Source organism: Falco punctatus, assembly GCF_963210335.1.
Source record: "Falco punctatus genome assembly, chromosome: 7".
Taxonomy (NCBI): Eukaryota; Metazoa; Chordata; class Aves; order Falconiformes; family Falconidae; genus Falco; species Falco punctatus.
Window position 1 is genome coordinate 13,430,042 of NC_137587.1, and position 27,554 is coordinate 13,457,595.

General features: G+C 38.4%; 1 protein-coding gene across 5 annotated transcripts in view; it reads left to right on the forward strand.

The window, feature by feature from the left end:
* Window positions 1-1,979: 1,979 nt before the first annotated feature.
* Window positions 1,980-27,554, forward strand: part of HEATR5A (HEAT repeat containing 5A) — a 72,401-nt gene continuing 46,826 nt past the window's right edge. For 4 of the 5 annotated variants that reach the window (XR_013929702.1, XM_080397014.1, XM_080397015.1 and 1 more), the window contains exons 1-7: window positions 1,980-7,754; window positions 17,095-17,178; window positions 18,664-18,923; window positions 19,977-20,188; window positions 24,661-24,769; window positions 25,299-25,448; window positions 25,678-25,849. Coding sequence is in view for 4 of the 5 variants with exons in the window: in XM_080397014.1 (XP_080253140.1) it covers window positions 18,798-18,923; window positions 19,977-20,188; window positions 24,661-24,769; window positions 25,299-25,448; window positions 25,678-25,849 (769 nt within the window). In the remaining variant the exon portion in view is untranslated. Of the gene's footprint in view, window positions 7,755-17,094; window positions 17,179-18,663; window positions 18,924-19,976; window positions 20,189-24,660; window positions 24,770-25,298; window positions 25,449-25,677; window positions 25,850-27,554 lie in introns of those variants that run through there. The other variant, XM_080397017.1, reaches the window with a different exon arrangement.

Genomic DNA, 27,554 nt, shown 5'->3' on the forward strand with positions numbered 1-27,554 from the left:
GTCAGTGGTTACAAATATCCTGTCTTCACCTTATTTTTAAAAAAACATAACTAAACGTGTAACCTGCAGGCTCAAACTGTGTCATCACAATAGCATCTTTTGAACAGATACAAAGCTTATAGTTCTGGTAAGAGTAATAAGATTTTTCAGATTAACATAATATATGGTTAATAATTATAAAATACATGGTTAATAATTATAAAATACTTAAGGATGTTGAATTCCTGCTAACTGGCACTCTCACAGTTGAAAATGACTATTCACACTAAGAGCCTGGAAATATTAGCTAGGTCCCAAATGACATATTTATTCATTAATAATTAACAGTTATGATAGACATGAGTCATATTCTAAGTTCTTACTAGTGACATTTCAATAAGATTGTCCAGATGTGAATAACTAATAAAAATTCAGTATGATCTGTGTGCTTGAAAAAACTTGTTTTATTCCTCTTTCTGTTGGAGGCCAAATTCTAAGAAGTGCTGAGTAATACCACTTTTTACTGACCTTACAGGAATTGTGGGTATTCAGTATATCTCAAGAATTGATCTTTTGAGGTATAATACAAAGTCTGCAGGTTTTAATTTTAGTTTTTGTTCTGGCTCCAGAAAGATCCTTGGCAGCCTGGCAATTCATTCTCTATATTTCAAGTTCTGCAAGTTCTAAGAGGAATAGGCTTGAAAATGTTTAGTGAAAAACAGACTTCAGACCAAACTCCATCTTGTACTGACCTCTCATAGAAAACACATAGACATTTGTGTATATTTTAGTGGCTTTTGGGACCAGACAGAATTCTGGAGTTTCTGTAAAAAGGTGGGATCTTTGTGAATTATCTGCCAGTTTCTGATTTACTTGTGTATCCATCTTGGAATACTGATTTCTGCAGTCTTCTGCTCTAATAATTGGCAGTTTGTTGAATGCTGTGCCCTTTGTACTGCTTTATTTATATCTAGTATTGATTCATAATCCATCTGCTGAAAGAAGCCATTTCTGAATAACACGATGGACTGTACTGATGAAAAAATTGATTAAAATCTTTTCAAGGCCAAATGCTCATTCCTTTCTGCCATGAATATATGCTTTAAACAGATGACCTGACACTGCTTTAAATAACTTCTGTTCTATGACTAGACAAAAGCTCAAATAATTATCCTGTTCTATATTTAAAGAATAGCTATTGAAAGATGCTTAATATTCCCCACTTCCTTGAAATAAACTATAAAATCAGGAGTCATCATTATGCTATTCTAGTGTGGCCTCCAATTCACCTGTCACACAGTAATAGTTACATGAGGTTTCTGCAACCTTGTTTGCAGCGTACACACCCAGCGTGTCTAAGCTGAGAGTGCGTGGACTATGAACTGTGCCATAAAACTAACGAGTTCGGGTGCAGTGGCTTGTTTTCTAGTCAGCAGTATTCTTGCTTCCTTCCCATGCCCTTTGTGGAAGTACTCACCTCTGCTGCTACGTACAGTATGCAACGTACAAATATTAATCTGGAACTGGAAGGTAATAAACAGCATGTAGTCCAGTAATACTAGTAACAATGCTGCAACTGTATTGCTATTGCTAGTAACTGTCCACAGGCTCTGTCCTGAATTTACAAGACCTGAGGACAGAGGTTTATCATGTGTGCTTTTTCTGAACTTTCCCTGATCTTGGAGCTTTGGTTTTACTTGATTTAGCTGTAACAACAACTTTTCTAATGACCGGAGACTGTGGCTAATTTTGGTTTACTTTTGCTTTGTATGGTGTAACCACAGTTTTCATATAGATATTAATAATAAGTAGTTATTCTCTGTAGAATGATGTATTTATGACTTAAACATATGTTACAGTGTACAGAAATAAAGGCCTGTTGGAACAGCAGCAACCTTGAGAAGTGAAGACACCAGCTGCGGTGTAACGTAGAGGCACAGGGTGATGAGAGATGGGGCAGAGACTGGCACTGCAAACCCCAAGGCTATAAACAACTTGCCAACAGTCAGTTAAAGAAATGCAGACCTGAAGCTGGACAAAACTAGTCTTGGGGGTAAAACAGAGAAAAAAGAATGAGTGTCTTAAGATAAATGAAATACAAAACACATAGTTGCAGACTAGTGAAGAAAAAGCCATTTCTATTAGAAAACACGTAAAAATAGCCCCAGGTGGGAGAGAAAGAAAAAGAAACCATGAACACCAGCATCGTACTCCTACACGCACAGGACTTGGGATGTTGTTGATCCACTGTGCTCCCTCCATCAGCTGGAAGCCACAGGGAGATGAAAGGGTAAGCATGACACCAGAAGGCATAGGTACTAGATAGCACACGCGTAATGATTTTAACTGTAGTAGTATTATTGAGACTTTCTATAAAATGTCCTTGGTTTTATTTCCTTTCTTTTTCTGCAATAATTAGATCTGGACTAATAATAATTCTTTGATTTCACTGTTAAGGTTACAATTATATTAATAATAAATCTCATATGACTTTACACATAGGGTGGGTTTCTTTTTGCCCATAACAAGATTCTGCACGTAACAGCTCCTGCAGGCAGTTGCTTCCCCATGCTGAAATGGCACCCACTTGATGGGCTGCTGGATATTAGCCAGCATCTATGGTGGTTTTCACCAGGTCCTTTAATGCAGCTGTGATGTCTGATTTCATTTACCACAAAAGCTGCATGACACTTTCTTTCTTCATTGTGACTCAATGCAATCACTGCTCTTTGGCCCCTCCTTAAGAACAAAGTTCCATCAGTCTGAGGCATCTACTTGGATTTAAAAGTACGATCTAGTGAATCTCTATCTCACCTCTGGCATAAAAACAGCTTCTTTGGAGAAGGAGGTATGAATCTTTTAAGCTTCCATTATTTTCTGCTTTAGTCTTTAATAGTTTCTACTTTGCTATGTATCTGGCCTCCTTCAAACACATAAAGTTTCTCTTCTGAAGCTGGAGTGGCAGTATGCCACAGAGGGCTAGAGTGGTCTCCGGAAATCCACAGGCGTTACCTGAGGTCTGCCACCAAACCCCGATGTGACTGGCTTGATTGCTTAACTTCTTTGCATCTCAGTTCTCATCTAATAAATGGCTATTTAGGTTTTTTCAGTGTGTTGCTACTTAAGACTACATTGAGCAAAATAATGTCTATCACCATGTTTAGTGTACTGCACATTACAGTGAGGCTGGATTCTCTGTGAGATCCATCAGCTGCTGCTTTATATCAGAAATCAGGGTCACAACTGCTGGACAAGAAGAGAACTCAGACCTGCCTCCTTAAACTCTTTCTTGGGAAAAGAGCACCCAAAATTTGAGACTGTCTCTTAAGAAATTGGTGAATTTGGTATCTCCTATTCCTTCTTATTTTCTTGAAGTTCTTTGTCAGCAACTCAAAATTTGTGAATCCCTACAAGATTCTGCTACTAGAAGTGCTGTGCAGCTATAGTTGAAAAGTAAATGGTATATGTGGACAAGAGACAGAAACTGCAGTTAGAATAGCCTGAATAGGATGAATGTATTGCCCATTTTCTATTTAAACCAATGCTGTCCACTAGTTCAATTACTGCCAGTGTGTGGCTTTGGGCAAAGCAATTTTCTGCTCCACTTTTTCCATGTGTGAGACAAAGAAAGAGTGAAAATGGGGGGAAAAGAGGTTTAAAACCACTGATTTTTTCCTCTTTTACTAAAGGCAAAAAATCACCTCTATTCCTCTTCTTGTGTCAGAAGGCAGTATGTACTCACCTCTCTTCACCTTTGTTGGAGCTACAGGAATTTGCCTTTCACTACCTCCTACTTCAGCCTCTGCCTCACAAATGTGACTTAGGCTCGTGTCCACAGCGTACCTCAATGAACGATGCAGTATCACTACAAACAACACCCCATACTATTTCTAAAAAAGGAATGACACAGACAGCATGGAAAAGCAAATAAATGGTATTCCTGTCCCACTGTTGATATATATATTTAGGTGTCCTGTAACTCTGAATTTAACATTGCTTTCCATTCACTTTCATTCTATTTGCCTGCGAAAGTGCCACAATATATGCCCTATTACATCAGTATGTATTAAAAATGTGCAAGTAAGGAGCTTAAGGCTATTTAGATGTACTCCATTAGAAAAGAGATTGCAACGAAGGTTTTGCATTGACAGTGAAAGCAAAACGTTCTTGGGAGGCCTTAATACTCAGTTGGCAGTCCACCCCTAGATCTCATTAATGTTCAGCTAATTCTTGTCAGAATACTTTATCCAGGATTCTTCAGGAATTCAATATTAAAATTCTAAAAATAGTTATTAATTTTTACTACAGAAGATTGATAATTTATTCACGTTGAACTGTTTGAGATGTATGTGTTGTGGTTTTGATAGGACTCATTTCCCTTTCTTATTTCCCACTTCCATTTTGGTAGTTGTATCTAACATTATCTAGGCCTGCATAATACTTTTATTTATGTTTTAGGATTAAAAATAACAGCAGGACTGTGTAATTGCTTGGCAGGAATTCAGGCCTTGTATTTTGCAGTAGTACAAAAAGCAGCTGTGTTGGGAATGGAGAGAAGTCTAGCAGTATTTAAGCATGAAATAAAACAATATACAATTTTCAATATTCAATGTATAAAAGAGAAAGATTGGTAACTAAGGCTCTGCAAAAGCTAGGACAGAACAAACTGTATTGGATTCCACATATCTCCAGAAGGCAGCTGCTCTAGGGACCTGAATGTTTCACTTCTGGAATTAGAAACACACGCGTAGTTAGTGTCTCAACTGAGGGAACACTGACGGACAGCCATGGATGCTAAGGGCTGCAGCAGTTCTAGAAATCAGCATGTTATAATGTTTGTAGGCAGATTAATAACCTTACTCAGATAAAAGCCAAATCTAAAAGACCTTAATAATCTGAGTCTGTACTTAAATAGGTGTGTTGACTGTATAACAATTGCAAAAAGAAAGTAAAACTAAATGTTTGATCTTATATTTAACCTAAATAAATCAAATTACTTGTTACGGATTTAAAAAACATAATGGAATTTGGTTTTGTTTGCTATGTATTTATTTGATGATGTTTCATTTGCTTTAAAATCAGGCCCCTAGTCATGTGATTCTTACTCGCATGTAGATGGTCCCACTGAATTCAAAGGAGTACATTCTTTTCTATTCCTCTAGAGTCACTGAGGGTTATAAAGCTGTAAGAAAGAAAATATTTTGCTCAGAGGCATATGTGACTATATAGATATTCTATTACGACTGGAATTTGTATGGCAGAACTGATTCATGCTCTAAATCGGTCAGCCCACTTTACTGAAACAGACTAACTAATGAGAAGACTAATCTGTAGGTTTGTGCATTGCAATTATTTGCCAGTTGCTCACTTTATTAAGTAATTTGCTATTGAAGCTCAGTCAGGACTAATGGGGAAAGGGGAAATTGAATTAATACATGGTGAATACATTTAATTGTCCTATTTTTGTCTGTTTTGGAACAGAATACTATGAACTTCTATGGCAGTATTTTTTATTTCAGATTGAAAAGGGGAAAGATAAAAATGTCACGCGTCAACTGCTGAAGTAGATGCTAATTTGAATCAGTGCATGTTAACACTCCATTGACTTCGTTGACCAATTTATGGAAAAAATCATATTAAAGAATCAAGGTTAGCTATAAATCCAATAAACACGGATTCTTACCCTCATGTAAGCACTGCTGGCACAAAGCAACCCCAAAAATTATTCCAGATTTGGTTTTGTTTGTTTCTGAGCTAAACATGATCAATTCTTCACAAATATTACCAGGTCTTTCTGTTACCTCAGGACTGTCAAATAGAGCAGCCTTTGTTTTTCTGGAGTTCATTGTGGGAAACGTCATAGCACCAACATTCTTTGAATATAAATAGTTCAGTTGACCTTTCTCACAAGTTGAATGGCAGATTGCTTTATGCTGAGCAGCAGCAACTCATCTTCTGATCAAAATGAGGTTAACTGAGCAAATAACTCTTTCCTGGGGGTTTGTTATTTTCGATACCAGGGGTTAACACCTTCACACCAGTAGGAGTCTGTAGAGTCAATTTCTGTGAAACACGCTATGGAGATAGTTTTCTGCTTCACATTTGAGGCATTTATGTATTCTTCATTACCACATCCATTGGCTGAATTTTTTTGCATCGATGCTCATGTTTCTTTATCACGGGTGATTCAGTAAAAATGAAACCAGTATCCATATATGGTAATGCAGCCTGGTGCTCTTGGCACCTATAGCAAAATGCACTCAGGCAGTTCTGCATGCACTCTGTGAAATATTCCTCAGTGGTTATCATCTACATGACTGAATACAGATGTTCACAGAGGATCACACTGTATGTAAATGCGGAACTTTTTCGAAACTGAATTTACAAGCTTATGTAAGGGTTAGACATGATTTCAGCTCCTGCGCTTACATGTCCCAGGCATTATTCCCTCCCCGTGATGGTTTGCACCACTTCAGAGAAGATGGCCCCAGAGAACCCAGTTTGTGGAGAGGAATTTTAGTTTTCTATTCTGAGATTTAACCAGTGTCACACTGTGGGAAGAAAAAGAAAAAAGATTATCTTTAAGATTGTTGTCTAGTCAAAACCAGTCTTCAATTCCAGAAGGCATTATTTCTTCATCAACTTTGTAGCAGCAGCTAAGGTATTAAAGATAATAAATAGAACAGCTCAATCCCACCAAACTAACTTGTTACCAGCAGAAACTGGACCTGATGTCTGTCTTCTAGTTTGCTCTGCTAGGTAGTTAGCAGGACGCAAAACAGTCCAGATGAGAGTGGACATCAGCTACAAACTGCAATAACATTATTGTTTGTTTATTTTTAAACTAAAAAAAAGGTTAAGACATTTTTTTGCCTTAAGACAGAACTTAAACTCTGATGACAGAATTCAGAAAAGAAAATCACCCCAAAAATAAATGTTCTCATGTCCAGTGAATTCTTGCATGAAAATTTCAAAGGGTGGAAGTTATTCCCAGTGATGCAGCAACATCTTTCAGTTGGAGCACGTAGGCAGCAGAAGAAACCAGATGAAAATCCCGGGGGACCCTGTGCCTGACCTTGTCAGTAAGACACAGAGCGACTCCCTGACTTGGGATCCCATCTCCATTTGGGTGCAAAACTGACACCGGTAAAACCCAAGTGCAAGAGCTTTTGCAAATGTTGGGTTTGACAGATGAGTGGGCACATAAACGGGGTGTTTCTGCCACTGTGCTGGCGCAGGGCTCCGTGCCCCCTCAGGAAGCACAGGTGGGTGCCTGCGGGCAGGCGCTGAGCAGAGCCAGGGGCGAACCTCGGCGGTGCCGACCCAGTTACCTTCAAAAAAAGAAGCCCCGAGGGGATTTTGTGGTGCTGCTTTCGGTGGCAGCGCGCCAGCTCCGGGCTGCGCCCGCCCCGGGGCCTGCAGCGCCACCGACCGCCCCCCGGGGCGCCGACCCCGGCCCCGCCGGCCCGTCGCGGCCCCCGCCCGCCGCCGCCCCGGGCCCGCCGCTCCCCCGGGCCGCTCCCGCCCCCCGCAGCGCCCAGGCCCGCGCTGGCCCCCGCGGGCGCTCGATGGCTCCGGGCCCGATTGCACAGCCCTGAGCAACGGCGGCGCCCTCCCCACTCCCCGCCCTCCCCCGCCGGCGGGCGGCGGCGGCGGCCCGGGCGCAGGCCCCCGCCGCCCCCCCGCGCCGGAGGAGGGCGGGCGGACGGAGCCGAGCCCCGCAGCGGCACGGGAGCCTTGCGGCGGGGCGAGCCCAGCCACGCCGTGCCAGCCAGGTACCGCGGGCGGGAGGGGAGGGGCGGAGGGCGCCGCTTCTGTCCCCTCAGCCGCCGGGGCAGGCGGGGAGCGGGCGCCCGAGGGGCTGAGGTGGGGAGCGCGGGGAGCCCCGGCTGCCGCCTGGGTGAGGGCGCGGAGGCCCGGCGGCGGCCACGGAGCCGGCGGGGGCGCCGCTAAAACAGCGGGGTATCCCTAAAACGGCGGGGTGCCAGGCGCCCGCCGGGCGGGAGGGAGGGGATGCGCGGGGCGAGGAGTTGCGTGAAGGCGGACCGAAGGGCCGGGGGCAGCCGGGGCGCTCGCTGAGGGGCTGCGGCTGCCCGCGGCCTGCGTCTGGAAAGTGCTCGATCACCCGCGGAGCCGCCGGGGCGGGTAGGTGGGCGAGGCAGGCACGTCGGCTCTCCCGCCGGCGGCCGGACGGCTCCCGGGCTCCCTCATCCCGCACCGTCCCGCCCCGGCGCTGCGGGGCAGGTCTCACCCTCCTGAGGGGCGTGGAGCAGGGTCCCGCCGGGGGGCGAGGGGAGCCGCCGCAGGCGTGGTGCCGGCCGAGTGTCGCCCCCCCGCGCCGCACGGGTACGGGTGCCACGGGGGGGGGGCGCGAGAGCGGCCGTGCCCCTGCTCGGGGCAGGCGGGAACGGGGCGAGGGTGGGCGCCGGCCTCGTAGGGGCCGGTGCAGATCCTGAGGCGGCAGGGACGGATGTGGCACTCGCTTGCGGTGGGGTTGCATGGGTTTGGGGTCTGTTTTTTTATTTTGTTATAAAACTTGGTAATTAAGTATATTCTGGGGGAAGGGTAGCGGTGCTGGGCGTTCTGCTATGCAGGAATGTTACTGCAGGCTTCTGCAGCTTGGATTCCTGGCTGTCAGGGTAGCACGGTGAGCCGGTCTACACAATATATATAGCTGGTGAAAAACTGCACAGGGTCGTAAAACCCGTAAAGTTGCATTAGTGTTGACATTTTGGAGTGAGAGAAAGAGTAATAGACATCGCGAATTTACTTCAAGTAAGTAAAGTTTATTGAAATAGGCGTGGGAGGGTGATAAGAGAGGAGGAAGGCAGATAAAGTTGAGTTCAGCTTTGTGCTTCTGTAAATGAAATTTGGTACTTTTCTAAGTTTGGATTCATTATTTGTAATGTTTAAGTTTGGGGGTTGCCTTAGTAAGATGAGATATTTATACTTGTGGCTGTGAATTGTACCAAGCTTTTTTTTTAGTCTCATATGTCAGAAATATTTTCCCTGTCTTCAGAAATACTCAAGCTATAGTGTATGCTTCGGTGTTTTGCTACATGATGTATATAATCTCAACTCGTAAGAAATAACAATTGAGACCCAGAAGACAGATTACATCTGGTTGTGTGCTGAATGGAGTTTGAGTTTCTTTTCCTTTTCCTGGTGGTTTGACACAATGAGAAGGTGTGGGGGGAAGGGAGGAAGCCAGTGTAATGTTACACTAAGTCTAGCGATAGGTTGAAGCTTTGTGCTTTATTCTTGAACAGAGGATTGTTTTTATGGTCAGTAAAAAATCTGAATTACTGATCAGTTCATAACGTTGCATACGAACGTGTCAAAAGCTTTGATAATCAATCCAGGATGATCTTCTGTTTTAAAATTCAGAACATCCTAATGAGGTGGGAGGTTAGAAACACCTTCTCACAAAAATATCTTCAGTTTGTGGGACGTTTGTCCTATTCAGTTTTTACCATTACATTTTCTACTCTTTTTAGGGAAGCAGAACCTTAGAAAAGACATGAAGTATGTCTACATCTACATTGCAAACAAAAAAATCTTGACATCTCTATGTGGTTACATTTTTTGAGCTGATTTGGAGTTTTCTTTGGGGAACAGCCATTTAAAATACCTAAAGAATCAACCATTGCAGTGAGGTATGTCAGTGATTTATGCCTGGACAGGGGTCTCTGATCTGCCAAACAAGTCTCCTGCAGAGCCTGCACCTGTGAGGGCTTCTGCTGCTCCTGAATTTGTGTTGATGTGTTTCAGTGCAGTTGAAGTCTAGTCATAGCACTAGTTTAACTAGTACTATGCTTAGTAGTACTAGCTTATAGTATAGTACTAGCTTACCTATACTATAGATAGCTGTAATGATTTTCAGGAAAAATAATTATACTTTTCCAGGATTTTGGGATATGTTCATCAAAAAATTCCTGCTAGGCTAGACTGCATTCAGCGTTTATCTTAATGGAAAATTGGTAGCTAAAATCAGCCTGCATTTTGGATTCTCTATATCCATATCTATTACCTACTGTAAGTAAATTTAACATTTTATCCAAGAACTTAATTTCCTGTAGCTGCTGTCACTGTGGCAAAAAACCCCACCCTGTCAGTATACTTGGTTTGATATATTTTGTCCATATTCGATAAACAGTATTGCCTACAACATTGTCAGGAATAAAGCTATGTCCAGATATATATTGAAAATATTGTTAAGATTTAGGTGGGTGTTTATTCTTCTGTGTTTTTTATGCACTTGCCTTGCTGTCGCACCGGTCTTCAAACCTGCAAAGAAATAAAACCAAAGCATTCTATGCATTTTTATTCAGACTGGAGCTAGTTACTGCTTTTTAAAGTTTGGTTTGTAAAATTTTTGGGAAAAAAAAATCTTCTAAACTCACTTGACTTACAGATACGATACGGGTTTTCAAACTGTTAGAAGCATTAGTTAGTTTTTTATATGCAGTTTGCGAGGTTGCCTTTAAATAAAATCATGTTCTGAGATCTCTGTAACGGAGCCAAGTTTATCTTTTGAGTGAAACTTTCAGAAATGAACCTAGCTAATATTTAAGAGTTCTGAGTGCTAGGGGGGACAGAGTGTGGCAGTAGTGCTTGCTGTGGAGCTCAGGAAATGGTTGATTTATGTTTCTCTGTAACTGGCTGTAGCTGTTTCTTGGTTTTCTAGAATAGTTATTCTTGTGTGGAGATAAAGCGAAGATAAGAAACATGAAAGCAAAGTATATGTACTGTTTAACATGATGAATGAATGTCATCCAAAATCTGAGTGTTAAAAAATGTCTTGGATGCTTTTTGTTGCTGAAACAGCTATTGCATTTCCAGGCACTTTTTTTCAGGGTATTTTTTTCTCTAATTATGTCAACCTTTGTCCTCAAAACTTCACAGAAATCATTCAGTATTCCTAGAAGACATTGTCTTGTTATTTCTTTCACACTTCAGCAAATGTATATTGTGTTGTAGTTCTTACCAATGTCACCGTTATGTATGAGGGCTGTGGGTGGTCACATTCTTTGTGTGAATATTTTTTAAATCAGCAAGCCCAAAACAAGGATTCTGATCAATTTCACTTAGATCTTAAGCATTATTGCTTTTTCAGATACAGGGTGATTCTACTGAAACTTGGAAATCGATAACGTTTGATAAGCATTTAGCTAGGAAAACCAGTCGTTTGGAACTGTTCCTGTAGGAGTACACAACTACTTTGTATGAGCATCATTGTTCACAAAACATCAAAATACACCACTTTTGTTTTGCAACACAGATGAAAGTAGCTGAGAAACTTAAGAAGAATTCTGTTTGGGCTGTGCGCTATTTGTTCTTTAGCACAGCGTGAAACGCTGTGTGAACACGGCAAGACCTACATGGAAGATGCAATATATGAAGATGCACTTGGAATGCATCTTTAATGAGTACCCGTTTGGTAAATGCTACCAAATTTTCAATGATAGAATTTTCCTGGGGCAAATTGCTTCATCCAGAACACTGTTAAGCAGAAGAAAGCCTGAAAGAAAGGGTGTTGTTTCAACATCTGTGATTTCAGAGTCATGTTTCTTAAGCTGGATAATGTAAGTGGAAGTTGTCCTAGTCTGAAATCTTCAACAGTAGTTAGAGGAAACGGATGGTTGTGTAATGATCTGTTATTGTGGCTCTTAGTCAAACAGATACTTCATTGCTTCTTGCTGTTTGGGGTAAGCATGTGATGCAAATGTGTACATATTTTTATTTAAAAAGGAAGATAGCTTCGTTTGTGAGTGGAACTGAATCCCTTCATAACACAGAATATGCAATAAAGCATGAGACTCAACTGCAAGATTTACTATCTGGTGCGTTTTTCACATGCTAGTGCAACTAAAATCTGATACAAAGAGTTACAGTTCTGCTTGAGTTAAAAGTCTTAAAATTTTGCATCTTTTCCTCTGTGGCTTGATACTCTTTTTCCACGTGCTCTGGGTTGTTGTCTTGTGATGACTTTCTCTTGTGGCCTGTTCTTGCAAACTGCTGTCGAACATCACTGTTAGTTTTTTTTCTCCTTTTCTCCATGCTTGCCTTCAAATTTCCCTACTGCTGACCAGCGTAACATAACACTGCCATATGCCTGGCATTCTCATGGTAGTATATTAATTCGGGATGAAAAGGAATCAAGTCTGTCTGATGCCAAGGAGTAATTTGCTTCAAATTGCTGTAACTGATCACTGATAAATTCAAGCATGTGTCTATGCATTGAAAGACTGGACTCTGGTTTAATAACCTCTTCATAGTCCTCCTCATCAAGGGTTTAATCAATTCAACATACCAATGCATCTGCTAAAGAAACAGTCTTCAGGGAAGTTATCATTCTCTTTCTTCCCCCTGCCCTTGTCTTGGTGCTGAAATGCCCTAAATTTGCTTGTATGTTTTCTCTGAAACAACACACAAAGCAGTGAAAGAACACATGAAATTCTCAGTTTTTTTCCAGTTGAATGCATGGCCAAGAGTGATTAGCACTGCTGAGCACAACATTGACCCCTCTGCACGTGTTTTTTTTCGGGACCAGCAGTTACCTGCCATTGCTTCACGTGGCTCTGCGGAGCAAAAACTACAGAGTTCTGTATACAGAGAAAAGACACAGGTTGGCTGAATGCTGAAGATCCTGCCACACAAAGGATACTGGAGTACTGATGTACTTACGCTGACACTTTCATTTAGCTTTTCCTTCTCTTACTGAAGATTTTGAGGCAGATTTTGCTTCTCTGTGTTAGTTGGTAGTACTCTGAAGAAGTCAATAAGTAAACAAAGGCTGCCCTGTCTTTTGAGTAATAATACTTTTCTCTAGCTGTTGCATATCCCCAGTTCAGTATATTTACAGTGTCTAAACTCCAAGCTCATCTGAGCTGGAGTTGTAGTTCTTTCTTTGTTTCTTATCAAGATGTTAAGATTTTGTCATTTTAGTTTATTTAAATTATTTCTGTGTGTGCTATAAACACATATAAAAGCTATAGATTACAGCTGAAGATAATGGAATCCTTCATTTCCCAGGCAATCAAGTCTCCTGTCTGAAGTTGCTGGGAGTTTGATCCTGCACTTTTCACCTCCTCCACACCTCCATGCCTCCTTCTGTTTGCCTACTAGCATAAACAATACACTGTAACTACTGAATTTTGGTCAGTGTTTCATTCATTAATAGCTGAATTTGGCTGGTGCTTTAAGGTGGTGTTTCAGCCCAGCTGGCAAAAGGAGCATCATACTCAGTTTCTCTTGTCAGAAGTAAGCCCGAGGGAGCTGGGCAGGAGTTTTGTTTGTTTGGGAGATACTCTAAACAGGTATGTGCTAGGGCTTAACATAGGCCTGAGCATCGATCGTCTTGCCATGCAGTCAGCTCAGATGCATGGGTAATGATCATCCCATTAAACTTTTAAAACTGCTGCAGGAGTAACATTGATCTGAAAACTACTAATGACTAGAACTAAACGCATCACGCTGGAAGGCTTTCTCTTAAATATATTGCTTCACTTGTTAGATGGATGATAGATCTTGCTTTCTGAGGAGAAAAACATGAATTTGAAACCAGTTAAAATAGCAATGTGATGGACAACTTGAAGCTAATGAACATGCTTCAGCTCTGTATTTCAGCAGTGTGATGGTTATGGCATTGATTGTGTAGTCAGCCCAATGGCAGCTGTTATGAAAACACTGGTAATTATTGCTGGTCATTTTTAAATCTTACTCATTACTATTACCCATTACTTGTTTTTTACTATTACTCATTACTGGCAATGAGTAATAGTGAACATTTCTTAGAAGAATAATGTCATTTGTACTTCTCTGCTAGACTAGTCTTTGGTACAAAATTGAGTCCACATTTTTATTATCTTATATCGGATTTAATGCAGAATTATTTTAATACTTGTGATAGTAGAAAAATATAAATAATTGTTAAGATAAGTTAAAAGGACCTAGATCCTCATCTAGATTATATTCTAGATCCTCATCTAAGTATCATGCTCAGAGAGCTGAGGTTGATCTGATTTCTGTTTGAGCAGCATGTGTTCCTGGCAAAGAGAGACAAACTGCTGGAACAACACGAAATCAAATGTGAGTGATCTTAAAAGAAATTTAATTTCTAAGTACATACTTGATTTGTGGAGTAGTTTCCATTGCTTATGCTGGTCTTCCTTGAAGTAATGAGCCATAGTTTAAAGGTTTTTTTAGTGAGAGATCAGTTAGAAGTCTGTTTTAGTGCAGATTGCTTTTTTTGCTTAATGGAGACACAAGCTGTGCCGTGAGGTGGAAGGAAGGAGAAAAGTAAAATTCATTAAGTTGCCACTATTGCTTATAGCTTTTCATTTTTTGTGTATTAATTTTTGTCTTAGACTTTCATGTGAAAGAACTGCAACAGTCTATGGACTGCTTCCCTCAGCTTTTGAAGCCTGAGGAGATTACTTATCTAAGAACAGGGGTGATGTGTTGGTTCTCATAGTTTAAAGGCAGTTACTAAAGACAGCTACTCAGATCGATCTTACCCTGGTTCATCTACCATTATTTATTTTTTTTATAAGAAGACTACAAGTCCCTTTTTTCTCTTTGTGGTTAGTCAGGAACTTAGAAACTCAGTTGCTGTCGTCTTTTAATGCTTGATTTATGCTATATTCCTTTCAATTCACAGGACAGCATTCCATCCAGTGCTGGTACTAAGAGCTTTTCTGAGCTCTTTTCTGATCAGTCTTGAAGAATCCTGCTTGCCAAATCAGCAGTCGGCAAATGAAAAATTTTTCATCAATAATAAGTAGGAATAACTTTTGCCTTGTCAAGCAAATCTTTGTGACAGTTTTGTAGCATAGTATAAATCTAAAATAAATTTACCTAATAGGAAAAAAGAGGGATTTCTGATTGATCTGCTTTTGTAGCACTGATGAGAAAGTAAATCTTGTTATTACTTGAGTTATCTAAAGACAAAACCAAAAGGATGGTGCATCATCCTAGCTAGAAAATTAAGATATTTTTTTTTATCAGCCATGTATGCCTTTTCATTTTTGTTGATGGCATAGTACGTGTTTTATGCAATTATATGTCACATTTATTTTTCCACATCTTTTTCAGATTGAGAAGCTTCAAAATGATAATACCAGGGGAAAGGGACTATCAACTAATTCAACATTTTTAAACATGGGTTTCATGTGAATATAGATGCATCTTTTCATGCTTAGGTTGTACTTGCATCGATTTACTAGTGTGTGATAATGTTCAAGAAACTGTAATACCTGCAGTGGCTGGTGTAGCCTTCAGCCTTTCATCGTACTTGCAGCCCACCACGTGTCTGTGCCACGCCTCTAATTACAGCAGAGTTGCACCCATGTCTGGATGATATGTGTTTAGGTCTGATGTCTTCTTCTGCACTTAGAAATTGCCTCGTAACAGCTTGTATACAATTAGATTTATATTTTAAACAATATTATATTTTATTAAATATGTATGTATTTACTATTAATCAAGTGCAGCTTGTCCCCACATTCTGTGCTTGTGTTCTGGTTTACATAGCATTGTAAGCACTGTGCCTTTTGTGTTTTTCTCCACTCTGATTGCAAAACCAATATGCTGCAGTAAAAACTTGATTCCCTACGTTCTTGCCTTTCTTCTCAAGTTTCTATGCCTGTGCTGCTTTTTAATTACTATTTTTGAAGCTTCATAAGTATCTCCTGGTGTGCAGGCTTACAGCTTATTAAAGGGAGTCTCAATAAGTGTTTGGGATAAGTTTTTTGAATAGGGTGGAGAGTGTACTGCATTGTATGTAGCTTCATGGAACCCAGGTTTGCTTGTTGACCAGTGCTGGAAAGATCAGGTCTGTGAATTTTTTGCTGCGTGGGCAGTTCTCAGTTTCTACAAAATTAAGTCTTGCATAATAAACAGTCAGCCTCTATAATTCAACACTGATAGTCTTTCCTTTGAGAAATGCTAGTGTTTCTAGCCATGTTAGCAGGTTTTCATTATAGAGATCAGCAACTACACCATAAGATTTTTTTTTTTAACTTAGACACCCCCCCAAATCTAGATTATTTTTGCAAATGTGTGCTATACAGTAGAAGTGTCTTATTTAGAAACAAGTGACAATAATAAATTGATGGGGTTGCTTAGGGCTTTGTCCAGTCAAGTCTTAGAAACCGCTACGGTTGAAGGTCCTGCAGCCTCTCTGCTCCAGTCCCTTACAGATAAGATCTTTTCTTCTATCAAGTTGGAACCCTCCTTGTTTTAATTTATGACACTTCTTGTATTATTCCCTCCCATACACCTCAGTAAAGAACCTGTCTTCATCTTCTTGGTAACCTTCCCTTGTAAAGGCTGCTGTTAGGTCCCCTGGAGTCTTTTCTTTACCAGACTGAACCAGTGTTCAGTCTTTTAAAGACTTGATTGAAAAGTAATTACTTTTAAAGTAGCATGCAATCTGTATTTCATATCCTGCCAGACTAAATTCAAGTGGAGTGAGGTTTAAAAGCAAATGTTTTTGCCCAGTGATTCTAATATTAGAATTATATCTGGGAGTTAGGAGAATGGATTGGTAATCTTCATGTCTTCTTGTATCCATAGTCTTGTACATTAATTTTTCAGAACAGTTGAGTTACCTTTGCCCATTCTGCAGGTTGTCTATTTTGACATGAATGCTGACTGGTTATTTATTACTTAGTGATAAGGATGTGGAAATTTATGATATCATTCCAGACTAATATAATATATTTTTTTGCACCTATGCATTTTCAGATGTATTGAAGTAACATAGGTGTTACAAAGGCACTGGGATCGTCTTTCTAGAAAATAATTTTGATATTTAGCTCTCTGAGCTTACTTTTTTTGGTTTAGAATTTAGAACTGATTTAACAAAACAGAAATAAAAAAGGTGGTTTCCATAGTGAAATGAACCAAATATGGTGTGCCTGCCCAATTTAAATGTAACATATAAAAAGCTAGTAATATTTATGGAGCTCCAGTCTAGTGCCTGTTTGGTGAGCTATTACTTAATAAAAATTGTCAGTATTGCAAGACTTCAGAATTTCTTGTTTTCTGTAGAACAGACACTTGTATCTTGTGCTTTCCTAAAGGTGATCTTTATGTTAATTCTTTCTCTAGAAAATCAAGTTCTTGACGTCCTTTATTCAAGAATCTGGAGCAAGAGAGACACATTTTTTACCATGAGGAGAAATTATTTGCTAGGTAAGTTAATTGCCAATGCATGGCAACAATCTGTGATCTTTTTGGTTGGGGAAAACAGCTGTGACTTGTAATCCTCAGCTGAATATGTAAGTTGAATCAGTTTCTGTGGTAGTAGGTGATTCAGAGATAGTAGACACTGGGACAGGCCTTAGGTGAGGAAAAAAGGAGTGATTGTGACCTCTACATGTAATTTCTGTGCTAAGCAGTGATGAAACTCCACTCAAATATTCAGTGAGATGTTTAATCCTACTTTTTTTGTATGTTGCAAAAACTGAGGATAGAGTTCAGTTCTGTGAGTGTTCTAGGAGTGAGATAACTGGTAAATTGGGAATATTTTTGTACCTAGGCAGATAAAATATGTATAGGTATAATGAGCTATGCGTATTTATTTCTGCCTGTCGTTTTACAGTGTGGTCTTTGTCAAGCTGTCTGGTATTTCAGGTAAATTTGAAGTGATAGTTCATTATAGTAAATCAGATCTGACTGATTACCTTTGTGAGTAAATTTTACATAAAAATATGTAGAAAGCAGTAAAGATAACCTGCTGTGCATTTGATGACAACCCAAGTACTGAATTATTTACCATTGCTTTGTATTGGCTATTTACTGTTCAATGGACTATTTTACACTATAATACTGCATAGGGAAAAAATATGTGTTCACCAGTCTTGGTGACCTCTGGAAAGGATAATTTGTCTGGGAGTTTAAAATATAGTTGACATTCTACCAGAATCTCCTTGACTATTTTTGTTTGCGAAGTCTACAGAATGTTATATTTTGTAGTTTGAGGCTACACATTGTTTGAGTAGTGGAGGAAGAAAAACAAAGGCTATAAAAGTATTTTTTATCTTGGTTTACTTCTAGTTATGCTTATTTACAATGTGTAAATTCCTAAAACAGTCCAAGAGATATAAGTAAAACATAGGTTCTTTTGAACTTCGAATTTGTGAAAAATTCTTGTTTTGAGGGAGGGTGTTTGGAAAAAGGCAGCGTTAGAGGTTTGTTCAGCAATGAAGCTTTCTTTTTTTCTTTGTGCTTTACTGTTCATTGAGAGTACAAGAAGTGTTTGAATAATATGTTAGCATTTATATCTGTGAATATAATTAACAGTAGTTTGTTAGGTGTAGGTTACTGCCGTTGCTGCACTTACTTCTAGATAGCAAAAGTCATTGAGCTTGGGGCTGGTTGATCGTTACTTTCAGGTATAGGTGTGATCAGGTACTAGAAAACCTCACTTCATGCAAAACAAGAGGAAGGAAAAATAGTGTGAGAACCCCTCTGATATATTCTGAAGTATATTTAACTTTGGCATATGATCTCATTTCCAAAAACATTTAAGCATTACTGAAGCCACCTAAATAAAACTACTGGGTTTTGTTTAATTTATTTTAAGTTTTCCTTTGAAAAATTAGTTTTAATAAGCCAAGCATGAATATAATATGATTGCTGACACTCTAGTAAATATTTTTTTCTTTTTCTGTTTAGGTGTTCAGACTTCTGATTCAGTCATCAGATATTAATGAGGGAGAAAGCCTGACTGAGTAACACTGTTCTAGTAGTTTGTTGGGGTTTTTGTATTCTGCAGTATTTGAGGAGAGATTTGAGGAAAATTGCAAGGAATGGAGTTAGCTCACAGTTTACTACTAAATGAAGAAGCGTATAACCAGCTTGGTGAATTTCAAAAAGCAGAGTTCATTTTTGAATGGTTGCAGTTCTTGGAAAAACTTTTACCAGTAACTAGCAGAGTAAGTATAAAGACACTTGAGAAGAAAAACACATTACAGAGCTATTTTTGTCTGTCTTTTTTTTTTGTCATTTTGCTTAAAAACCAAGAGCAGTATTCCATTTCATTTGCTTCATGTCTTTTATATACATGCAATGAAAGTATGTTCAGGGTTAGCAGTAGCTTTTTAAGTGTTAGAAATATTTGATCACAGCCCTTCAAGTGACGGAGCCACTTGTCCAGTGAAAGGGATGTCTAATACTTTCTTTTTTTAACTCGGATTATTACTGCCAGATTTTGCAACCCCATGATGAAGAATGGCCATCATGCTTCCACCTAGCATGGCACAGTTATTTGGTAGTTCTCTAGCAAGCCAGAACGTAACATCTTTCTCTTTGTTTTTTATTTTCCTAATCAAACGATAAAAGATCTATTTCCAGCCAGCTCTCCAATTGGCTCAGTGTTTAGTGTACAGTGAGTAGGATATGTGGATATGTAACAGTAAACCAACCTAGATAATGCTATTTAGGAGTTATTTGTGTTAAAATATGAAATAAAATACAATGCCAGGCTCTTTCTGATTTTTTTTTTTATTTTTTAACGAGCATTTAAAATAGATTTAAAAAATAGATGATTGTTTTAATGGAAGTTCTTACCTTTCTAATGTTCAACTTCTTGAAATTCTGCTAACGTTCTTTTTTACTACTTAAATTACTATATTTCTATTAATTACTTTATTTTAAAACAGGCATAAAAGAAGAAAAAAAGGCAGTTTTGTTTTAGTAAGATATAACTATACAAATGCCACAGGGAAGATACACTGGAAATGGTGCTAGAAAGAATTATGCTCTGAAAAATGTGATTTTGTTTTTTTTTAAGAAGATTAATAAAATAGTCATATATTTGAGATGGCTTTTCTTTAAGTGGAAAGGAACAATAAAATTTGCATTTTTAATTAAGTATGTCACATTATCAGAATGTTAATAATAAAAATTAAATATAACTAGCATTAATTGTCTTTTAACTAATTTTTAAAATGAACTGAAACTTAACTGGTTACGGATTTTATTTCCAGGCTGACATAAGGGAAAACCAGAAGAAACTGGTTGAACAATTGACTTCTTTATTAAACAATTCACCAGGACCTCCTACCAGACGGCTTGTTGCCAAGAATTTAGCTGTACTTTATAGCACTGGAGACACTTTTTCTGTTTACCAAACAATTGATAAATGCAATGAACTCATTCGGAGTAAAGATGATTCACCAAGTTATCTGCCTACGAAACTGTAAGTTGGGTTTTTTTTAACCCCAAACTTCAAATCCAGTAGTAACAAGAGAGACAGATTTACATGCTGAGAGGTTAATGCTGGAGAAGGTGTGCTCCCTCATTTCTGCCTGTTGTCTGGTAGAGCTTTTACCATATGACACACAAAATTTGGGAGCCTCCATGATTAGTATCATTATTGTGGGTGTATCTAGCTGTAAAAAGTAATTATTTTTTTTATTACACCTCTAAAATTTTTAGACTTGCGTATTACAAAGAGAAACTGAATTCATCTGAAACCTGAAAGCAAATTCAAATTGCTTTCTTCCCTCTAGGTATTACAACAATTTTATTTTAATCATTTAGTATATGCTGCCTTCAGGGTAAAATTATGAGTGGTTAAGTACTTGTGTAGCATTTTATATATCCCTTTCTGTGTCTTTACTGGAAAGTTTTGAATGAGAATTCTAGGTACATGTTGGGGGGGAAAAACAATTTCAGTACTTGACAACATAAATTGCCCTTGAAAGTTCAGTAAGCTGAAAATATTTTTTTCTTCTTTATTTAGAAGTTTCTTGTTACGATTCACATCAATATAACATAAAATCAATCATATTCAGATACTTTAAAATCACTTTACTTTTGAAGCGTTTAACACAGAAGCGATTTGGTGGCTCTTGGCAGTTGGGGTAGATGGCATATGTTAGAACAAAATTTGACCAACCTAGATAGCTAGTGTTTACTGGATCCACTGGAAAGAAATGTCTTGAGTGATTTGAAAGATAAATTGATTCATTTATGAGTGTAGGAATGCTAAACTTGTTGCTACCGTGCAGAACCATAATGACTGTGGTATGCTTTAAGGTAATAGAGTAAACTGAGCCCAGTTTCTGCTTTTATGTTTTTGTTCAGTGAGGGGACAAAAGCAGCTTGTAATACATATTGCCATATTGAATAAACCATGCTTTGCAGCAAGTTGGACAAACTGCTTGTTACAAAAAAAAGGTGAAGAAAGCTTTTAATAAGTAACTTACTTCAAATTAATAAAAGAAAAAAATATTTAGCTGATATGAAGCATCTGAGTTAAATACCAGAGGATACATAATAAAACAAAGAATGTGGTAGTATTAGGTATTGCATGTTTGCATCAGGAACCAAAACTGTAGAAGACAGATCTCCAACCAGGCAATTGAAAATCAGGCCAGAGAGAATACTGGCGATGAATAATTGAGTTATGAGGGGGCAGGTGTTTGAAAACCAAAGAAACGGTAGTAACAGTGCTGAGAAGAACAGCAAAAAAGGCAAGTACACAGAGACATGTGAACAGTTATTGCAGGATGTGAAACCAAATCTTACGGTGCAGAAATTCTATGAATAACCTTCATTCCTGAAACAATGCACATCTTTCACTATAGTGAAGGAAACTAAAAATAAAGGTAGAGATAGTAAAACATCATTGTGCATTAATGATACATGATACAGAGCCAAGCAGAATTTATCTTTCTCGTTTGCTTCTTGTGCTAATGCTGTTTCTGACAACCCAAAGTGAAGTTTCCTGAAAATAGATTTTTGCAAGGAGTCAACTGTATTTTCCAATACCATAATATTTTTTTTGTTTCCTTCTTGTTGCAATTGACCTCTTGTGTAGTATTTTAAGAATAAATTTGCTATAAAGGGGCTTAGTTCTGCAGAGTAAATGACTGCTATGCTACTGGCTCCTGAACAGTGAGATGCATTAATGTCACAGGTGAGTTGTAGTAGGGGGCTGAACTCTGCGGGTCTTCTTTGTTTCGTCTGCAAGATGACATACTGGACAAAGTGGCATGATGTCAGCATAGCGAGGAGGGATGATGCAGGCCATTGGCAGTAAGGCAGAAATGGTAAGTAAGGAAAATGTTAGGTATCAGGAGTCAGAAGGCAGAGAAGTAGCTAGGGGGGGACAGGTAACAGTGGTCAGAATCCTGCCAGGTATGTAGGCAGTAATGAGGAGAGAAAATAAAGACATGAATTGGAGAAAAAGGTAGCAGTAAAATATGGTTTACTTCAAAAAAGGTTTGGAAAAGGGATTTCTCATGGTACTGACACTGAGACAACAGGCTGCAGAAAAATAAGTGGAACTACAGAACTCTTCATTGAGTAAAATGTTTCATTCTTGGCTGCAAGTATATGGAATACTTTGTGTTCAGTGAAGAAAGACTGCTGCTGCTTTTTTGTTATTTTTCTTTTTTAAAATCTTGATTAAAGTGGTGTCCTTGTTCGCCATCTGTCCTTACTGAGCATACATGCCCATGCTGTCTGGTAGCAACACTTTGCCATCATTGTTCACAATATGTTGATTCACCTGGAAACTCCTTTAAATAAAGTTTCTAGTGAATTGTTCTCTTATCTCATAAATTATCTTTTTTCTTGTTTGGTATAGGTGGAAGATGGAAATGTTTTATGCAGACATTGTAAACAGAATCATAGGTGCTTATCTTCTACTAAGATGGACTGTGATGCAAATGCTGTATCAGATAAACAGGTCATATGATGTGAACACAGCTTACTCCCTTAAATTACAGTTTTTAGAATATTTGCTAGGACTGCTTTTAAACCATAAGCGTTTTGAAAGCATTTGGCTGGTCAGCAAACTTTCATAGCTGATCTCAGTGCTATTTTACCACACGTATAAGTATCACAGTTCTGCATTTTTGTTGATACTTCTCCCAAGTATAATTTTTTAAGGGAAAATTTGAGAGAAAACAGCTTAAATGGATCTTATATATGGAGTTGTATAGCAGTTTGGAGGTGTGCTGCCAGGGAAGAAAAAACACAGTCAAAGAGGCTTTTGCCTGCAAAACTTGTGTAAATTCACAGGCTTCCTTGGAAACTTCTGGCTATTGCTTGTGATTTGACAAATAAAGTGACTCAAGAGTTCATACAGTTTGGACTTGTGAAGAAACATTTGTGGGGGGGAAAAATAGCTATAGAGTCATGATACAGACCTAGAAGGCAGTCAGAAGAGCTTCCGAAGTCCTGTGCTTTGAACTTTTATAGAAACTTCAATACTGATGTGCAGAAGTAGCTGGATTCTCTCACTTTGCCTGACTAGATGTTCCTCATCAACAAATACTGCCACTTTGTTGCTAGAACTCACTGTTAATGCTGATTGACTCTTTCATACAACATCTAAACACATGGCAGTACAGCCAACCATGGAAGAGTGTTTGCAGTTAATACCCTGACGTAATAACGGTAGTTATGCTTTGTGTTTGGGGTTTTTTTTAATGTTTGTTAAGTATTCCTTCTTTGAATTAGGATGTGAAATATATATTATTTAATCTTGAAGTTAATTAAAGATAGGATCTGTGACCATCACATGATCAATTTAGTAATATGATGGTGCACTTGTAATTCTATGCCCAGACACACCAAACTGTTGGTGTGTACTGAGCAGGATAAAAGCAATAATGAAAAATGTTGCTTTAATGAAAACAGGATTTTGGTATGATAAAAGATAAAGAATATCAGTTTTGGTTTTTTTACTGTGCTTTGTCATCTAGGGAATTACTGTTAATATTAAATGCGTTTTTCTATTAAGAATGTGTTCAATATGAGATTTTATAATTCTTTATGGGAAATGGATTTGGTTGGGAAATGAGTAAAATGTTGCTTTGTTGAAGGGGGTGCTGAGCAGTGTCACTGCATATTTAAGTAAGTCTGGTCAAAGAGCTGAAAGCTAATTAAAGATACAATTTCCTTTTTCCTTGTATTCATAGAATTAGTTGGTTTAATTATAGATCTGTCAATACAGAGCAAGATATTTTCGTTAATTAATTATTAAAAGGAAAACTATTTAGTTCTTTTTGCTTGTTTGTTTGTTTGTTTTGCTCGATCTTTAGCAATTTTTAGATGCTAATGAGTGCAGAGACTCCAGTTGTCAGGTATTTCACCTGGAAACTAAATTCAGAATCTGTGTGCAGTGAAAAGGACATGGGCTTATACTTTAATTTTCTTCAAAGCGTTTCCTTATTATGTATTGTTATACATAAATGCCAACATTTTAATTACTAGACCATTTGCAGTCTACTGTTGACCATCGAGTTATAAATAAATCTGTCCCTGGGTACTTCTAGCAGCATCTGCCATAGCACAGTGCCATAGACTGCATGATGCAAGTCATGCTTAGTTAGAGATTAATGTTAAATTTTAAAGGTAGATATGAATATTGTATTCCTGTTGTAAAATTAGTAGAAGATTGTATTCCCTGTATTGCTGTGTTGTCCAGGTTACTTTCCCTTCCCAACCCTTGTATCTGCATTTCTCCTAGAGTGTGAGTATGTGTGCCACACACAGGCCATTTTTTTTTTTTTCCTTTTGATAATCCACTTACATTTTTGGGACATTATATTTAGTTATTTTGTTGTTTGCCCATTGATTATCTTAGTCGTCTTAATCCCTTTCATCAATTACTGCATCCATTTTCACGCATCTTTGGATTTGCTTTTGTTTTAGTGCTGCGGTGGTATGCTTGGGCTATTTATACAAAAAATTGGGAAGAATTTTGGGAAACAGTTTTACTGACACCGTTGGGAATGTGCTTAAAGCAATGAAGAATGCAGAGGTATTGGAACAGCATGTTTAACAAATGATTGGAAAAATAATAGGATGTTTACTGTTGGTAGCTGAACCAATGAATAGGAGAAAGTGCATGATACCAAAATACGAAAAAATTGTGGAAAGTCATAGGAAAAAAATCAGTGTCTAAATTTCAAAGAATTACTAGAGAGTTAATGAATTATAACTATGAAAGGATCAATCATAGCCATTCTCAATCTCATTTCATGAAAGAACTTGATAAACTAGAAAATTTGATTACCTTATTAATGAGAAAATTTTGCTCCAGCTTGTACTTCATGTTTTGAGTTCTAAACTGCTAGTGATTACTTTCCAGTAGAACATAGAATTACTATTCTCACTTGCGTGTAGACCTATAGAGCAAGTTACCTGCTTTAACTCACTTCAGCATAAACAGATCTCCAAAAGTCTAAAAGACCCAAACCATTGTTTACCTACTCCAGTAGTTGGCATTTTGTATTTCCAAGGAGTTTAGGGTTACAAAACCTTAACACTTTTCTTTTTCATTTTTTCAGTCTCAAGGTCGTTATGAAATCATGCTTAGTTTGCAAAATATATTAAATGGTTTAGGAGCTGCTGCTATCCCCTGTCACAGGGATATTTACAAAGCTGCCCGATCATGTTTGACAGATCGATCTATGGCAGTCCGCTGTGCTGCTGCAAAGGTAAAGTGTTCTAATTGCTGTTTTTATTAAGTAAGCTCCCTAAATACAGTTCTTTCTTAATGGATGATGAATACAGCAGAAAATACATCTTTTGCTTATCTTTATTTCTTTGATACTGCCTTGGCAACAAAACTTCAAGTGACTTCAGTATGAAGCAACATGCTTATTTTGTTAGGGAGAACTCTGCTTTTCTACGTCAAAATATTTTTATTTCTCTTTTTTTCTCTAGTGTCTTCTTGAACTTCAGAATGAAGCAGTATTTATGTGGAGTACAGATCTGGATAGTGTTGTGACCTTGTGTTTTAAGTCCTTCGAAGGTTCCAATTATGATGTACGATTAGCAGTTTCAAAACTTTTAGGCACAGTATTAGCTAGAGCTCTAACATCCAAACAGATAACAGGTAAAGTATGTATTTTGTTTGCAGATTCCTCATCTGTAATATGTCAGATGATAAGAAATTCTCAAGTTCTCTTGAAGCCTGAAGTACAATCTCTGGCTTAGTCTTTTCTGTAACATTTTTCTTGTGAAGTGCTGTGATTTTGGTTGTGTTAACCTGCATAGATATATATTTATGAAGTAATATACAAGGAAAAAAATTCGGTATTTTCTCTGTTACAAGACTGTTACTGTATGGAGAGAAATCAGTAGCCTCAAGAATTTAAAGGCACGATTAATTTAAGCAGTGTAGAAAGCACTAAGATTCTCAAGAGAGTGTCTCTGTCAAACTAAAGACTTTAAGATACCTTCAGGCTGTTTTCCGCAACTGTCCATGCCACATCTGGATTGTCTAGCAGTACAAATGTGATCAGAATGAACATGCCGTTTTGTTCACTCAACAGACCATGTAATAGTTTTTGGTGACAGACAGTACTTGATCTAACTGAAGTATCCTGGCACAAAGTTAATATCTTTAGTCTTTGGTGTCATACAGACTGAGCATTTTTAGTCCAATCTTAGGAGCTTATAAAAGCACACAAGGTAAGTGTGATTCAGAGTGTTCTGCGTTTAATGGCATCAGAAACGACCTTCAGTGCAATGAGCAACAGATGACAAAACTATATGGCTTTAAGCCCAGCCTACTGCCTTTCAAAATTCTTGAGGCTCTGTATTTGTGTTGGAGTCTGTGAAGTCTTGATTTATAAAGTATCTTTCTAAGAATCTTTTGGAGAGTTACAGTGTTACAGGAAACAAGGGGCACTTCTCTTTTCCCAGTAAAGTAAAAGAGAAAGAAATACTCTGACCTCTTTATAGACTCAGTAGTTTTCTTTGGTCTTTGTAAGCAGTGTGGTTGTATTTCTAAACTGCTAAGATAAGGTTATATAAGAAGCTTATCAACTGTTTGGTTGGTTGTTTTTACTTTCTTTTTGTTATTTTTAGTTAAAAAGAAGTTAGAGCTAAGTGAGACAGAAGCTGGTTGGGGGCTAGAAGGGGCTTAGGGAGAAGTGGAGGGAGCATTACATGAAGAAGTGCATAGTCCTGAGGTTTCTGCATTGTATCTGATAACCTGCTGATACTGTGTTTATGGTTTTTATTTTTGGGGGGGGCATGACTGTCTCATATTGTATCATTCCTTTTCCCATTTCAACACTTGGAAGACAAAAAAAAATGTAGTGAAAATTTTAGGTCACTTAGTTTGCACAGTGTGCTGTCATCATGCTAAGTTTGCACACACATGTCCCAGCATGTATTTTAAATGAACTTTCTATCAAGAGATAAAACAATGGAATAGGAATTAGGGAAAAATAATTTTCCTAGAAGCTCGTGAGCGTATTCTATTATTTTCATTCCTTTGGGGAGCTAATTTAATACTAAGGTGAGATGCGTTTTTTTCTAAGAGAACCTGTAGCTGTGCCCTTATCTGGCTAAGCATAGCAGAAAGATAATCCACCTTGTCTGGAATTCAGAATAGAGAGTTATCTTTGGTGGTAAGCTGCAATGAGTTAAGTCAGGGCTTTCATGAAGCTTTGGGTGGTAGGAGTAGGCCACGCTGACCTTTTTGCAAAGGGAGCTTAGATTAGATGGTAAATACTGACAGAGGGTGTATGTATGTATATATATTAGGTGGTGGCCTAAACTATGTAAAGGTAGCTGAAGCAGAAGAACTT